This window comes from Vicia villosa, linkage group LG1 (genome assembly GCF_029867415.1).
Source record: "Vicia villosa cultivar HV-30 ecotype Madison, WI linkage group LG1, Vvil1.0, whole genome shotgun sequence".
NCBI lineage: Eukaryota > Viridiplantae > Streptophyta > Magnoliopsida > Fabales > Fabaceae > Vicia > Vicia villosa.
The window spans coordinates 143,269,114-143,284,826 of NC_081180.1; the positions used below are offsets into that span (position 1 = coordinate 143,269,114).

General features: G+C 35.6%; 1 protein-coding gene across 2 annotated transcripts; it reads right to left on the bottom strand.

Moving 5' to 3' along the window:
* Positions 1 to 3,953: 3,953 nt before the first annotated feature.
* Positions 3,954 to 12,412, bottom strand: LOC131618628 (F-box/FBD/LRR-repeat protein At1g13570-like). Of its 2 annotated transcripts, none has more exons than XM_058889815.1 (4): positions 12,139 to 12,412; positions 4,701 to 5,442; positions 4,438 to 4,593; positions 3,954 to 4,358 (listed from the first exon to the last, which is right to left on the bottom strand). In XM_058889815.1, the coding sequence occupies exons 2-4, from the start codon at positions 5,433 to 5,435 to the stop codon at positions 4,062 to 4,064; spliced, it is 1,188 nt and encodes a 395-aa protein (XP_058745798.1). In that variant the 5' UTR covers positions 5,436 to 5,442; positions 12,139 to 12,412; the 3' UTR covers positions 3,954 to 4,061. The 2 variants fall into 2 exon arrangements, with proteins under 2 accessions (XP_058745798.1, XP_058745791.1); XM_058889808.1 differs by lacking the exon at positions 12,139 to 12,412 and adding an exon at positions 5,525 to 5,846.
* Positions 12,413 to 15,713: the final 3,301 nt, after the last annotated feature.

The window sequence follows — 15,713 nt, forward strand, 5'->3', positions numbered from 1 at the left end:
CTACTTTCTATTCAAATCAAGCACAAACCTTAGTTCATAAAATCTAAATCAAATTTAACACCAAATATGAATTATCACTATTTTTAACACAACAAAACTCTAACATCAATCTCAATTCCTTATTTCTTAATTAAATCAACGGACCTGATTCAAAGGTAACCACCATATTTAAAAATTCGAAATCCCTAAACCCTAAATCCATGTAAATAAAACAAATTCATGCATAAACCCTAATTCCCAATTTGAAATCGAATTTAACCTTTCCATTTATATTTTATTTGAAATCAGTTAATCTTAATCATTAATTTCAAACAAATATAACAAATATTTTTGAATTTACCTTAGCAATACGAACACAGTCAGATTTTTGATCGTGTTATGTTTGGTGAGCGATTGAATGTGACAGTCTCAAAGGAATAAGGACGAAGACTATGAATGTTGTGTTGATGTTCGTCTGCAGTGTTGGCAACGAATATGAAACGGATAATGAGAATGATAAATAACTTTGCGATGTTCAAAAAATGGCGGACGAATACGATAAAAAAATTTAGGTTGTTAAAAAATGAGGACGAAACAAAATTAAGGTTTCAAGTTAGATAGTGAAGATGAATATGATGTTGATGTAGTGAGGAAGATTAAATTAAATTTGTTCTAATTAATTATATTTTAATTGATTTTCATTTTAAACATAACAATTTAAAAACAATATTAATATGTTAGGAACTTAATTGTAATATTCATAACTAAAAAGTTACCACAGTAAGTGACATAAATAATACAGTCATATGTGACATTTTAAGACTTAGGGCATAATTCTGATTGGTCAGAATGTGACTTCTTCAAAGAAGTCATTTTAATGACTTCACCATAGAATTTTCAAAGATAAAAATTTCCTTCTAAGGTTTTAAAAATTACATTTTAATTTGCCTATTTTTTTTAAGAGAAAAAGGGTAATGCACTGACAGTGTAAAATATTTTTACACTTTCAACCAATTACCATCATGTATCCAATTAAACCATTTTTTTATTTAAAAAATTTAATGACACGGAAGCTTGATGATTTTTTATTGGATGACAGTGTAACACTATTTTACATCATTAGTGCACTACCTTTTAACTCTTTTTGTAATGAGTTTAATTGATAAGCACTGTCTGTGTAAAAAGTTTTACACCAGCACTGCATCATGACCATTCAATTTTATTATTTTTAAAAAATTAAAATAAAAGTCAAATATTACTAACTTTTCAACGGTTGTGATTAATTGCATTGTCGGTGCATTTCAATTAAATTCTTTTGTAATTCATTTATTAATGTAAAATTCATTCACGGGGTGTGGCAAATGGGTCATACTTAGTGGTGTTCAAAACCAAATATGCCCAATACAAAATCGCAAAATTGAACCGAATCAAATCGAAACTGCAAAAAATCGCATTTGATTCGGATGTGTTTGGGTCATTTTTAAACAAAAATGTCTAGCTCAGTTCGATTTGCGGTTTGTAATTTACAAACCAAAATAAACCGAACCAAACTGCGTCACGCTACAACCAACATTCACTTAACTCGCATCTAACCCAAACTCGAACTTATTGCCTTAGCCTTACAATTACTAATGATTTACTCTGCCTCACACTTAAGATTTCAATTTAAGTCTTCTCAAATATCGCTTAGCAGTATCACGCATTCTTCTCATCTTCTTTTTCAAGTACATATCACCTCTTCTTCTCTAGTTTCTCATATCTTACGTTCTTTCTTGTTCATCTTATTATTTTTATTCTATTGTTCTCTCTTCCGATTACGTTTTCAATGCTCATCTTATTCTATAATCTCTTCTCTCTTTTACTCTTTCTTTTTCATCTTCTCTAATCTTTCACTTCTTTTTTTCTATTTTATTATAATGTATTTTATATTATTTTATGCACTTATTTTATATTTTTTATTCCACTTTTATCTAATCTTATTTTTGCATATTAAATAAAAAGTTATTGTCCAAATATGATGAGTTTTGTTATTATTTGATAACGCATAAATGACTAAATACAAAGTTATGTTGTCGTCTATATGTGTATGTATGGCTCAATAATTTTTATAAAAAAAACGAACCAATCCAAACTGCATTTGTTTGGTTCGGTTTTATTTCTAAAAGCCAACCGAATCAAATCGAACCTCACACTTTATTCTCTTGCGATTCGGATATTTTTTACGTCAAAACCGCACCACGAACACCCCTAGTCATACTTGCCTCTTTATTCCCCTTTACATAATGCACCCTATAATCTTTCAAATGTACCGTGCAAAAATACTTTAATGCCTCTAAATTTCGAAGATGTATTTTCAGATGTATCAAATGTATATTGAAACATCAATTATTCTGAAAACGTATTTACGTAAAATTTTCAGAATGTTACGAAGTAGAAAAAAAACAGAATGGAAAAACAAAAACTTGACAAAATGAAAATACCATTGATATCATAAAATCAATAATACATAAGGAATTTTAACATAAATCAAACATTACACTTCAATATTCAGGTGGACATTGTAACATATTGATAATATCATAGACCGATCTCGAAACAGTAGCATCTAGCTCGATCAAAACTTTTGACTCTAAAAAAAAAAAAATCCACATAGCCCTTAAAAAGGTTCTCAACATAACCCATGTGTTTATAACTATAAGGCATGCTTCGGACTATTACATGTTTGAATATCACAAAAATGCTTAATAGTATGTTTGGATTGACTTTTGGAAGACTCATAATCAATTCTAGAGGTGTAGAATTGATTTTGGGTGATTTTGAGGTGTTTGTTTTATCAAAAGTAGAATTGATTCTGTCTCCAGAATTGATTCTACTAGAAGCTAGAATTTGTAGCTTCTATCTCCAGAATTGATTCTGGGTAATTTTTACACTGAAATTTATTGTTCAACTCATTTTTCTATAAATGTATCCAAACATAAATCAATTCTGATAAACTCAATTATGTTAAAATCAATTCTACCAAACTCAATTATGGTAGAATCAATTCTGTTCACCGTCAATCCAAACATATCCAAGTTTATAAATTAGGTTTTCCGGCATTCTTGAAAAGCAAGTTTCTCATTGACTATAAAATACTTGAATCATAATACAAAGACTTCACAATAAAAAATTTGAATTATAAGAAAAACAAAAACCCTTGGAAGATTTTGATACAAGAATACAGAAACTTTCATACTAACACATGAATAAATCAAAACAAGTTTTTTTTTTTTGGAAAAGCAAAAAAGTATTTATCACTAACTCATTCGGGAAGCACAAGTCATGCTGCAAAATGAGGATAACAAAAATTACCATGACAGTATCACACCACTCCTGAAGCCACCGAACCAGTGCCACGTTAAAAGTGAAACACAGTAAAAACTATAAAAAAAAAAACTCTAATATACATCAACAGCAACCCCTGCTGCAACTCTAATAGACATCAACAGCAACCCCTGCTGCAACCCCAATTGAGTAAAAAAACAATCAAGTGCAAAATCAACACCTTGAACCTACAACTCCCTGTATGATGCATTCATCAGCCACCCGATCTTGAAAGGCAAGGCGGCCGCATTATAACCAAACCACGTAGAATAAATCTAAATCCAACCAGAACACACTATAGCAATTGATAGGGTATTCAATCAAGTCAATATGCACTCATGCTCTAGGAACAATAAACAGATCTCTCACTAATATTTTCATGGAATTTAAGACATAATCACACTTGACACTAGTAATTCTAAAGTGCCTAATCTCTTGCAAAACTCACACCAAATTCATTCAATCCAATTTTTACACTACAGAGTTGATATTAAAAGATGCAACGATAAGTAAATCCAGCATTGAAATAAAATTATAACTAGATAAGAATATATAAGTTTGCAATGAAATATATAACTTGTGTAACTTCTAAACCATTCCTTAAGCCAACATATAATAAATCATATTCTGAAAAATAAAATCAATGTTGAAGTTACACAATAAAGCAAAGACATGTATTGAAAGCTAAAATCAAATGCATTTCACAATTGAATATCTATCTATTGATGAATGAATTCAACGTGTGCCCTTTGCGAGGCTCGTTCCATCCATAACAAGTCTTGTGAAATGCTTAATAGTATAGACGCATCTGGTTTCATACAAAATCTAAAATCAAAAGTAAGAGTTTTTAACGCTAGGGAAGTTGCAAGAATGAACCGTGCCAAACTCATTGCATGTTTAGTGCTGGTTCCAACTCTGATGTTCACCTTTTGAAGTTCACTAAGGCAACAACCACTGAACTCTAACTTTTCTGAAGGGGCCGGCACTTGTACCTTATAATCATTGGCTTCATAAGTCTACATTATAAGAAAAAGAGTCAAGATATGACGATAAAAAGACAAGATAACTTATTAGCTAAGATGCATAGGGTGTTACCACTATATGAAGTTCGACAAGGTTAGAAGCATTTTTTAGTACGCTAACAATGTATAAAAGTTCTTCTCTTTCATCCAAATTCACTTCATCTAAACGAAGATACTTTAAGCTCGTTATCAGCTGAGACAAAGGAAAGACATCGGTACACAGCAGCGTCTATGCAACAACAACAACAAAAAAACTATGAGAAATATTTGTAACATTTCAAGTAGAAATAAGACAACTTTAAAGGTAAAATATATGAATGGACCAAACTAACCGACCTTTCTAAGTAATACCAAAGTTAGCCTCTGAATTTTATTCAAACCAAATGCACATTTTTGTGGAAGTGAGAGTGTGAGATCAATTAGAGCAGAAGAAGAAGAAAGATCAATACATTCACAACCAGAACAGTACTCAATGTCGAGCTTTTCAAGTAATGGACACCCAGAAAGAAGAGTCTCAAGTGCACCCAACTCAAATGTCATAAATTCTAAGCAAAGGTGAAGCAAAGTCTTAAAGCCATAGAAACTAGAGGGAATTGACAAGTTACATGTGTCCAATTGTAAGTAAGTTAATCCCCGACAAGAGAAGAGATGAGATGGAACTTGAACAAGATCCCTCTCATCGCTCGTAAGCTTAATATGTTTAAGACCTTTCCTTGACAAAAACAGAATCCACTTATTAAGATATTCATATGTGATTTTATCCTTGGAGTCGGAAGCCCAGGGGACTTGAAGAATAAACTCAAGTATTGGGCCATTGTGGAGGAAAAGAATTTCAGTGATAATTCTAGAAAACTCAGAGGCAGGGTCATTAAGATTGTCAAACATACAGTAAAATTCATCATTAAACTTAAGTCGTGGGACGGAAGTCCACATATACCTCCACTTTGTAGACAAAATACTGGTCCTAATTAGGTCCTTGACGAACAAGTGTTGTAGGATGCAATCAATCACGTTACCAGGTAAGTCGCTAATTGGATCGCCATAATTGGCCTTCTTGTTGGGTTGAGACATAACTGACCTGCAAATTCAAGAAAAAGAGTGAATATAATAGTGGAATAAGGAACAAGAAAAGAGTAGATGAAAGAATTTCTCAAGCTTACAGTTGAGTTGAGACTAGAAATTCAGGGGATGATAATGGAGGAGTATAAAAATTTAGGGTTTAGAACATCTCACACATCCTATATTTATAGCCTTTAGTATTAGGGTTTCAGGATGAAACGTTGCTGTTTTCGTGGGAGGAATGGGCGAGCATTGTGAAAACGACGTCGCTTGAGTTTGCGAGCGTAGAAAGTGAGAGTGTAACCGGCGGAGATGAGACGAGAGGCCATGGCGCCGCCCATAACTCTGATTCCGCGGAGATGCTCTAAGCTCGCGAGAGTTTTAGAATATTCAACTATACACTTTTTTTTTTATCGCTTAATCTTCTTTTTCAATAATTTTATCATGAAGTTTAATACTTAAATAATCACTAAATAAAAAACCTATTCCAATACTACTACTACATTATAAGAATATTGTAAAACCTCAAATAATCAATGTATTTACTTAATATAAATCCACAACCCAAACCCTAAATTCAATATGGCGTCAGAAAATTTAATCCAAGTGATTAATTTGAATTTATGATAAAGTAAACATATATAAATAGGTCGATATTAGGTGCTTGGAAAAATCAAAGAAAATGGAGGCTGATGAAATGTTTTTACTCTAAAAAAGAGTGTCGGTATTATTTTAGAATGTAATGTGACTAAATTTTAGAGAGTTATACATGAAAAAATCACTAAACATGTAAAAATATTAGAATTTTTTTAATGTTATGGAACAAAAAGACACATATCTACTTTTATGTTTATGAAAGTCTCACTGAGAATTGGAAAATCTCATAAAACTCATTTGTATCTAATATATTATTAGATGCTTGTAAAAATCAAATAAAAATAGAAAATGATGAAATGTTCTTACTCTAAAAAAGAGTTTATGTTTAATTTATGAGGTTATGGAATAAAAAAATAGGTATAGATTTATAATTTGATCTTTTCGAGCAGAACAGACGGCCAACAACGATGAAGTTTGAAATCTGGAACGGTTGGAGGGGAGAAAAAAGGTGGTTGTACCTGCAAGGCTCTCTGATGCCAAAGTAAGTGTTCGGACAACAAGGTACAACAAAGTGAGAGATTTTTAGTAAGAAAAAGATTATCTTGCCCTCTAGGGTCATAGGGCCATTTATAAGGTTGTTCTATGCGGAAAGGACTCCACTTTTTGAGGACCCATGCGAAGCTTCAGGCCAGGAAACACGCGAGTTGGCTGTTGCCGAGCACGAGACTTCAGCGTGCTTGGTTATGTCTTGTGTTTTCCCAGAGCGGGCCAGGGAATGTTGTCGCGTGTGCAGACCAGCATGTCTTGGGCCAAAGAGTGGGTTGGCCCAATTGGAGTAATTGGACCGGTCCAGAACAGGAGCCCTCCAAGTCGTTGCTTCCGTCCGTGGGAGTGACGACTTTGAGGATGCTGGGCAGAGGAGTTCTGCCGGGGACGCGGGTCTGACGACTCTGAGGAAAATTTGCCCCAATACTACAGGGAGAGGGAAGGTCAGGCCGGGAGCTAGGAAGCGTGTCGCTTCAGAGTTGTCAGTTTGGGAGACGTGTCGCATTTAATGCGTGATGATGGCTAGTCTATTCGTAGGCCACTAGGGTTAATGATGACTATCCCATTCCCAGAGGTCGCGTGCGGCGCACGTGACGACTCTAGGCGTCTATAAATACTCGGGGCTGTCATTCTTCCCAAACTTTTCAAATTCTTTCTCTGCATTTTTTCCCTCCGTCGCCGACCGCATACTCCGCCGTGACCTTTCACCATCAACCTTCGTCTTCCTTCTCAGAATCTCACTCGTAAGTTTACTTTTTCCCTTCGTTTTCAGTTTCTTATGCTTTAATTGCTTAGAGATTGTACGAATGTGGTTAGGATAGGATTTTTTAGAACGATTTAGGAAGTGAGTTTGAAGGTTTGTTGGTGATAGATGGTGGAGACAGTTGGTTTCTCCGCCGCTGACGGTTACGGATCATTAGATCGTTGGCCCCGAATTTAGTTTATGCTTCCCTGATTGTTTTTAGAGGTTTCAAGCTATATCTAGTGCATTTTTAGGTTTTCTTTTGAGAATGTATCCCTTCGGTGCAGTATGCATGTTCAGTTTAACTTGATGTGAGTGACTCTCTGCTCGACGGGCGATTCCTCGGGAAGGGGCATGGTCAGGGATTTCTTTCGCCCCTGGATCATTTGCACGCCCTTTCACTTTGAACATTGGTGGAAGGGTGGATTTGATTGTACTGTCGAATTCATTATTCTCCCCTGTTTTTCAGGTGATTATGGTCGATCCAGGACGCCCTTCTACTTCGGGCTCGTCGTCAGCGACGCCCCCGGATTAGCGGGGGGTGCCCTTGGACTCTTGGGTGTTGCAGGAGGCGCTTGATATCGAAAGCTATTTTGTCGAGGACAGTTCAAATGTTTTTCTAGAGATCGGGGGTCATATGGATCCCGCGGGGCACGTGACTAAGAATGGGTAGTCCGTGCTTATCCCCGGAGAAGAGGACCGGGTGTGCGACGTGTATGCCCTCGATCTGATCCCAATGTATGAAGTGGTCTTTAGGAAGTTCAGGTTTTTCTGGACGCGGGACCACTTCACGTATGGCATCGACCAATATCTTACCAGGGTCGCAGATCTGGACGAGGATGCCCGGGCTGATTATGTTATTCTTCAGAAATTTGTGCAGGGCTTCCCTTCGATCGCGAAGCTGGACCGATCGGGGAGGCCTATAGTCAATGATGGTGGGGAGCCCATTACGGAGCCTTGCTTTATTAGTATAAAGGATCTGTTGGCGAGTGGGACAGATGAGGGCGCTGTAGCTTACCTTGGTATCTGCCCTTTCCGCTTTTGCTTTACGTGTCTAACCCTGTTTATTATGACGGGTTGATTCTTGTGTGTTTGTTTTGTTTTTCATACTCCATGGATCGGGCGCGCCACGACAGGATGCTCAAGCAGGCGAGTAAGGCCAAGGTGGTCCTCAAGAAGGGTGTTGGCCCTCGGCTAGTTGTGGTGCAGAAATCTCCGACAACTGGTTCGGGCACTTCCTCTTCCTCTCCGGTGGTTGTTGGATCCCCGCTATGGGCTACTGACCAAGGGGAATCGCTGAGGCCCGTTGTGGTTCATCCTTCCCCCCTTCGCCAGTAACTGGATCCGAACACTTTGGTCCGTCATAAGAGGCCGAGGGTTGAAGTCGTAGATTTGACGTAGGACGAGGCTGGTGGTTTCTTCACTCTGCCCTCATGCTTTCTTCAGCACCAGTTTTTTGAAGGTGGGCCTTCTTTGACCATCCCTCGAGCGGAGTCTCTTCACATTGAAGGCCTAGAACCGTCTGTTCGTCAGAGGTTCCTAGTGCAGGATGCGGCTGCTGTGGTTAGGGTCCTTGATCTGGATGCTCTGTATGCCCGCTCGGCGCCTTTATCTGCGGAGGCTGCGAGGAGGCTTGAGGAGGATGTCAAGAACACGGAAATTGCTCTGGAGGAGGTACAGGGAGAGCTGAAGGATCGAGGCCAGGAGCTGGCGGATGTGAAGGCTCGATTGGGCGCCAAGGAGGATGCTCTGGCCGATGTGCAGGTGTACTGGTGTAGCAACCTGCTTTAAAAATTAAAGAATTTAGAGTCGCCACCTATTCTGCCAGGGCGAATAGGAAACCCTACGAAGTTTTAGAGAATCTGGGTAAGTTATTATAATCAGGTCAAGGGAAGGTGTTAGGCACCCTTATGATCAAATGTCTTCAATATCCATATGATGATGATTTGGATCCTTAAAAGTTTGTAGTTGACTATTTTTCTAAAAAGTCAAAGGTTGACTTGCACAGTTGACTTTTTCTAGATGAACTGCAATTTTGTGATTTCCAAATGAATCAAGCTCTCCTTTTCAAATGAATGATATGGATGGAATATAATGTTGATTTGGATGCCCTTGAAACATATTTTGAGTCTTGGAACCATCTCCTGATTAAAAGTCAACCCTCTAGTGAAATTAGGTCAAAAACCCTAATTTGAGGCTTTTGATGAACTTGAAGGTGATTGATCTTGTATTGAAACATATTTGGGCTTTGATTTTGATTGGAGAGTCCTTTGAATCATAGAAGGATGTTGAATTTCCTTGTGGGTCTCAAAACCCTAACTTGCTTAGCTTCCCCTTGATCAGTCTCCTGTTTTGGGACACAAGCAACAAACAACAATGTTTGTATTTTTGGGTTAATAAATGATAAATGCATGATGATTATGATGACAATGATGATCCTAATGTTTAAGCTATGGTGGGATCTCAGTGGTAAAAAATTGGGGTGCAACAACACCCAATAAAACACTCATGAACACGTGTATCAAACAACAATCGACCTACATTTTCTTCCCCAATTCTTTGCTTTTTCTCGTTTCTTCCCCAATTTCTCATTTTCCATTTTCTTTTTCAGCCTTAATTTTCTTCCCCATTTCCTCATTTTCCCTTTTTAGCTTCTTATGTGTTGATTTCTTCTCATTTAGGGTTTTTTCGATCATCATTCCTTCATTCTCAATCTATCAATCTTCCTCTTTTAGTTGGATTCGAATCTAAAGCTCGATTCGAAGTTGGATGGTGGTGATGTCGATGGGCATGAAGTAATACAAGTTTACTATGTAAATGAAATTTTCAAACATTCTTAGTTTGTTGTTGTAACCCATTTGGTTAATGGTTTCTTGATTTAGTTATTTATATTTTTTGCCAGGAAGCACTCAATGAGATTATACATAAAAATGGTCGTGTTAACGTTGATGGTGAATTGGATATTATTAGTGATGGATACTTGGATATTGTTGAACTTGTTAATGTAGTTGTTGATGAAGATTCTGAGTTTGAATCAGGTGAATACAATGATGAAGGTGCATATGAAGATGGTGAATTTGATGGAGGTGAATACGATGATGAAGGTGCATATGAAGATGGTGAATTTGATGGAGGTGAATACGATGAATTTGATGGAGAAAAATACAATGATGAGACAGTTTTGGTGATGTGGATGGACACGAATCTTGAAATACAAATGCAAACAACGATGGAATCGATGGGTAAGGTTTGGAATGAAGTTCAAATAGTTTGAATGAATTAATATTTTCATATCAAATTCTTGTTGTTGATGATATTTTAAAGATGTACATGTTTAACTTGTAAAATGATGATGTTTTGAAGTTGCAATATAGAGGTTGCTTATTCATTTTACTGTTGGTATGCAAAGATGGACGGTTTTGTAGTCCGTAAAGGTCGAGTTATTAAAAATACGTATGGAGATGTTATTCAACAAACATATGTTTGTAACCTTGAAGAGTTTAGACAACACAAAGTAGAGCAACGCAAGCATGGTCTAAAGCATGAAACCTATTGTGGATGTAGCGCGGAATTTCGAGTGCATATTGACATAGTTTCACATAGTTGGTATAACATAATTTTTACCTTTGTGCGCAATCATGAAATGTTAAAGGAGAAGCATTGTAGGTTGTTGGCAGCTAATATGAAGCTTAGTAAGTCAGATAAGATACAAATTAAGAATTTTGGCAATGCTGGAATCAAAGTAACTCAAATGATTGGTGCATTTGCAAATGCTGTTGGGGGTATGATAAGGTAGGATTTTTGAAGAGGGACGTACATAATCAAATTTTAAGACAATGAAAAGAGATGTCTTATAGTACTAAAGTTGATGTTAGGCATCTTATAAATCTCGGTGTTAAAGAATCCATTGATGTTTGATGCACACACGGTGGCTGCGGATGGAACAATGCAAAACCTATTTTAGAGTGACGGTGAAATTCAAAAGAATTATTATCTATTTGGTGGAATGTTGAAGCAGTTTTTGGTTGCAATGAAATGTAAGACTGTTGGAACAAAAACGGTTTATACTTTATCCCTTAGGTTTTGATGATAACAAAGTATTTAAAGAAAAATTAGGTAGACTAATGTATGTTCAAATGTGTGGGTATAACGATCAATATACTGATTGAAAGTCAGTTCATAAAATGCACTGAACATTGAAAGAGAAGCTCTTAAGAGGCAGATTCTGAAGATCAGACTTTGAAGGATAAACTTATAATCAAGATAATCATAACCTAAAATCTTCAGACTCTGGACAAGCCAACCTCTAAAGAATCAGAGTCTGAAGGATCAAAAGCTAAAATTCGGATTTTGAAGGATCAAAACCAGAACCCAGTCAAAGCTTAAGAACCGAAGATTTTCTAACACGTCGCTATCAGACTCTGGGGTCAATTTGTCTTGTTTTGGTCATGTCATAACTCACTAGAAAGTTGTTGAAGCCTGAAGGTTTAGACCTGATAATTCCTTTTGTAGCAAAGAAATTTCAAATGAGTTTGCAACGTTATTAACCACTTGAGAAAGCTTTGCAACAAATTTGTTGATATCTCTCTTTAATGAATCTTTTATGCTTGAAGTTCTTTACAACAAATCTTTGATAGAAATCTATAAAAGAAGCTGAAGATTTTGAGAAACACACAACACTGTGCCTTGACAATAAAAATAGAAGTTTATTATGTAAAAACAAAGAGCACAAGTTAACTTAGAATTTCTTTCCAATTGTACATTCTTAGAAGAGTGAATATAATAGTGGAATAAGGAACAAGAGTAGATGAAAGAATTGCTCAAGCTTACAGTTGGGTTGAGACTAGAAATTCAGGGGATGATAATGGAGGAGTATAGAAATTTAGGGTTTAGAACATCTCACACATCCTATATTTATAGCCTTTAGTATTAGGGTTTCAGGATGAAACGACCGCGTTTTCTTCGGAGGGATGGGCGAGCATTGTGAAAACGACGTCGCTTGAGTCCGCGAGCGTAGAAAGTGAGAGTGTGACCGGCAGAGATGAGACGAGAGGCCATGGCACCGCCCATAACTCTGATTCCGCGGAGATGCTCTAAGCTCGCGAGAGTTTTAGAATATTCATCTATTTCTTTAAAAATAATCATGTATACACTTTTTTTATCGCTTAATCTTCTTTTTCAATAATTTTATCATGAAGTTTAATAATCACTAAATAAAAAATCTATTCCAATACTACTAGTACAATATAATAATATATTGTTCAACCTCAAATAATTAGCCTAAAAATAAGTCCTATATTTAATTATTATTAGAGGTAGCTTCTATGGTGAGGCATCAATTAAGTCCCTCACCATGTATCATTTAATTTAACCATTAGATTAAAACAAATCCACATGATCTCATTAAAAAAATGCCACACTAGATTCATGTTCTTTCTCTATTTTAAATGGTACTCTCTCTACTATCTGTACAACAACAACCATGAATCTTTCAACATAAAAACCTTCAATAAAAAAAATCGTGCAGACAAATATTTGGTTTAATTGAACAAACATGATCCATTTAAAAGAAAACAAATTAATAGTCATAAAATAATGCTAACATTATGTTGAACCTTTGCTCATTTACACATTGAATTTGACAGTTAAATTGCAATTAAGATGAAAGCCCTAATTGCAATGTCAAACTTCAAAACTTTGCATCTTCATTCACTTCCTCTCACTTTGCATCTTCATTCTCTTCCTCTCATGGCTAGAATAAATGGATTTTTTTACACTTTAAGCAGTTTGCTTGTTTGTGAAGAAATGAGAAAGTTATGGTTCCCATGGTGAGGTACAAAGCTTTAAGCATGCTTGCAAAGTTTTGATTTGATCATGGAGGCTTGCTTGCTGAATTCAAATTGCTTTTGGCTCAGTAGAAACAAGTTGGGAGCTCAATGCAAGAGTTGTTGGTGATTAAAGTCACTTTACAAGAATGGAAGTGTAACCTTTATGCTTGAAATGGAATGATTCAATGGTTAATGGATTAAGCACTTGGATCATAGCCCTAAAGAGTGTGTAATCTTATGATTATGGTGTTTTAAACAAGTTAGAGTGGATGTACTTTGAAGATTCCTTCAGATTTGAACCAAATTCAAACTTGTTCTTCATGTTCATCTCCATTTTTCAAGTGTTCATGGTGCCTTCTTCACAAAATCATATCTCATGGATGGATGCATGGATTTTCATGCTACTTATCTCTTTGGAAAGCCCTTGATACATACTTCAATTCACTTGTTGAAAGTTTCCTCAAACTCTTCTTGGATCATTGAGAAAAATGGCCATAAAGTTAAGAAAAAAATCCAAGTAAAACACTTGAAAATGTCTTAAAGTCTTTTGAAAATTATCTTTTTAATTCCATATCTCTCAAAATAATCATTTTTTGCAAAAAATTTCAATGTGATAAGTTGTTTATTTTTCCAAGATCTACAACTTCCATGTATGGATATATTTGAGTGTGTAAGCAAAATTTGGAGATCCATGAATTAGGTCAAAATACACTTAAAAATCCTAGTTTGACTTTTTGTTGACTTTTTTATTCTTGATGAATTCTTTGAATTTTATTTGATCAAATGTCTTCAATATCCATATGATGATGATTTGGATCCTTAAAAAATATTCCTCAAAGATTAAAACCTTCACCAATCCCTGATTCACCTTCAAAGCTTTAAACCATATACTCTTACCTCACACCCCAAGTTTCTCTTAACTTCACACCTTCAACAAATATCCACCAAGCCCAACGGATTCACGCTCAACCTTGAATAGTTTCAATCGAGTACTATCCAGAAGCACAATAGAAGGAGAAGCTGAGCTAAACATAAAGATTCATTGGACTTTCTTTCTCCGTAACTTTCGGATTGGTAACCTCTAACCTCAATTTAGTGTATCTCCTATTGGACTTGTAATGTTTATAACTTGAAAACTTGTTTTCCGTTGCCTGACTGTTTGAATTTTGAATTGAACTGTGCTTTGTTGTTGTTATCCGTATCGGATGAAATATTTTTTTTTTTGTATTTCGGCTTGAAACTGAAGAGAGAACTGAAATCGATATTAAGAGAACCGAGTTGAAATGTGAGACGAGAGATTTCTTTGTTGCTGCGGTTTTGTTTGTTGTTGTATCATAAGAGAGTTCGGTGTGAGAGAGAAGAGAGCGCAAAAACAAGTGAGGGAGAATCAGAGTGGCTGGAATGAGAGAAGGAGGCGATTCCTCCTTAGGGTTTTCATTAAACCAGGTAAGTCGCTAATTCTATCGCCATAATTGGCCTTCTTGTTGGGTTGAGACATAACTGACCTGCAAATTCAAGAAAAAGAGTGAATATAATACTAATAGTGAAATAAGTATTACAGTTGGGTTGAGACTAGAAATTCAGGGGATGATAATGGAGGAGTATAGAAATTTAGGGTTTAGAACATCTCACACATCCTATATTTATAGCCTTTAGTATTAGGGTTTCAGGATGAAACGAAGGCGTTTTCGTGGGAGGGATGGGCGAGCATTGTGAAAACAACGTCGCTTGAGTTTGCGAGCGTAGAAAGTGAGAGTGTAACCGGCGGAGATGAGACGAGAGGCCATGGCGCCGCCCATAACTCTGATTCTGCGGAGATGATCTAAGAATATTCAACTATTTAAAAATAATCATCTATACACTTTTTTTTTTTCGCTTAATCTTCTTTTTCAATAATTTTATAATGAAGTTTAATACTTAAATAATCACTAAATAAAAAACCTATTCCAATACTACTACTACATTATAAGAATATTGTAAAATCTCAAATAATCAAAGGTTCTTGAAGACAACTCTAACCCTAAATTTAATATGGCATCATATTAGAAAATTTAATTCAATTGAGAGATTAATTTGAATTTATGATAAAATAAATATATATAAATAGGTCGATATTAGGTGCTTGGAAAAATCAAAGAAAATGGAGGCTGATGAAATGTTTTTACTCTAAACTAGTAAAGGATCCGTGCGTTCACACGGGTAGCATAAAATTGATATAAATATTATATAATTATTGTTAAAAAATATATATTAATTTATACGAATTAACAGGAAAAAAAATCTATATTGATTAATTTGGTATTGTCATACCCCAAAATTTGCCCATACATTTTCTCCTGCACAAAATCAAATCAAAACACAAAGCTCCAAAATACACTCTCCTATACAAGGCCCTGAATTAGGGTTTAGGTCATTCAAAAGAAAATCATTGAATCAATGGCTCAAGGTGGAATCCATAGGGTCACAAACATCCCAAAGTATCCCCATGTAAAGTTTCAAGTCAAACAGAGCAAATTTGGTCCCTCAAATCCTGATTAGGTCAACAGTCATTTCAAGTCAAAATACAGTCAAAGTTCA

Coding starts and splice junctions, on each gene's coding strand:
- LOC131618628 (XM_058889815.1), bottom strand. CDS start 5,435: ATGTCTCAACCCAACAAGAAGGCCAATTATGGCGATCCAATTAGCGAC. Junction 4,594..4,700: donor CTTTGGTATTACTTAGAAAG/GTCGGTTAGTTT, acceptor GTTGTTGCATAG/ACGCTGCTGTGTACCGATGT. Junction 4,359..4,437: donor TTGTCGAACTTCATATAGTG/GTAACACCCTAT, acceptor CTTATAATGTAG/ACTTATGAAGCCAATGATTA.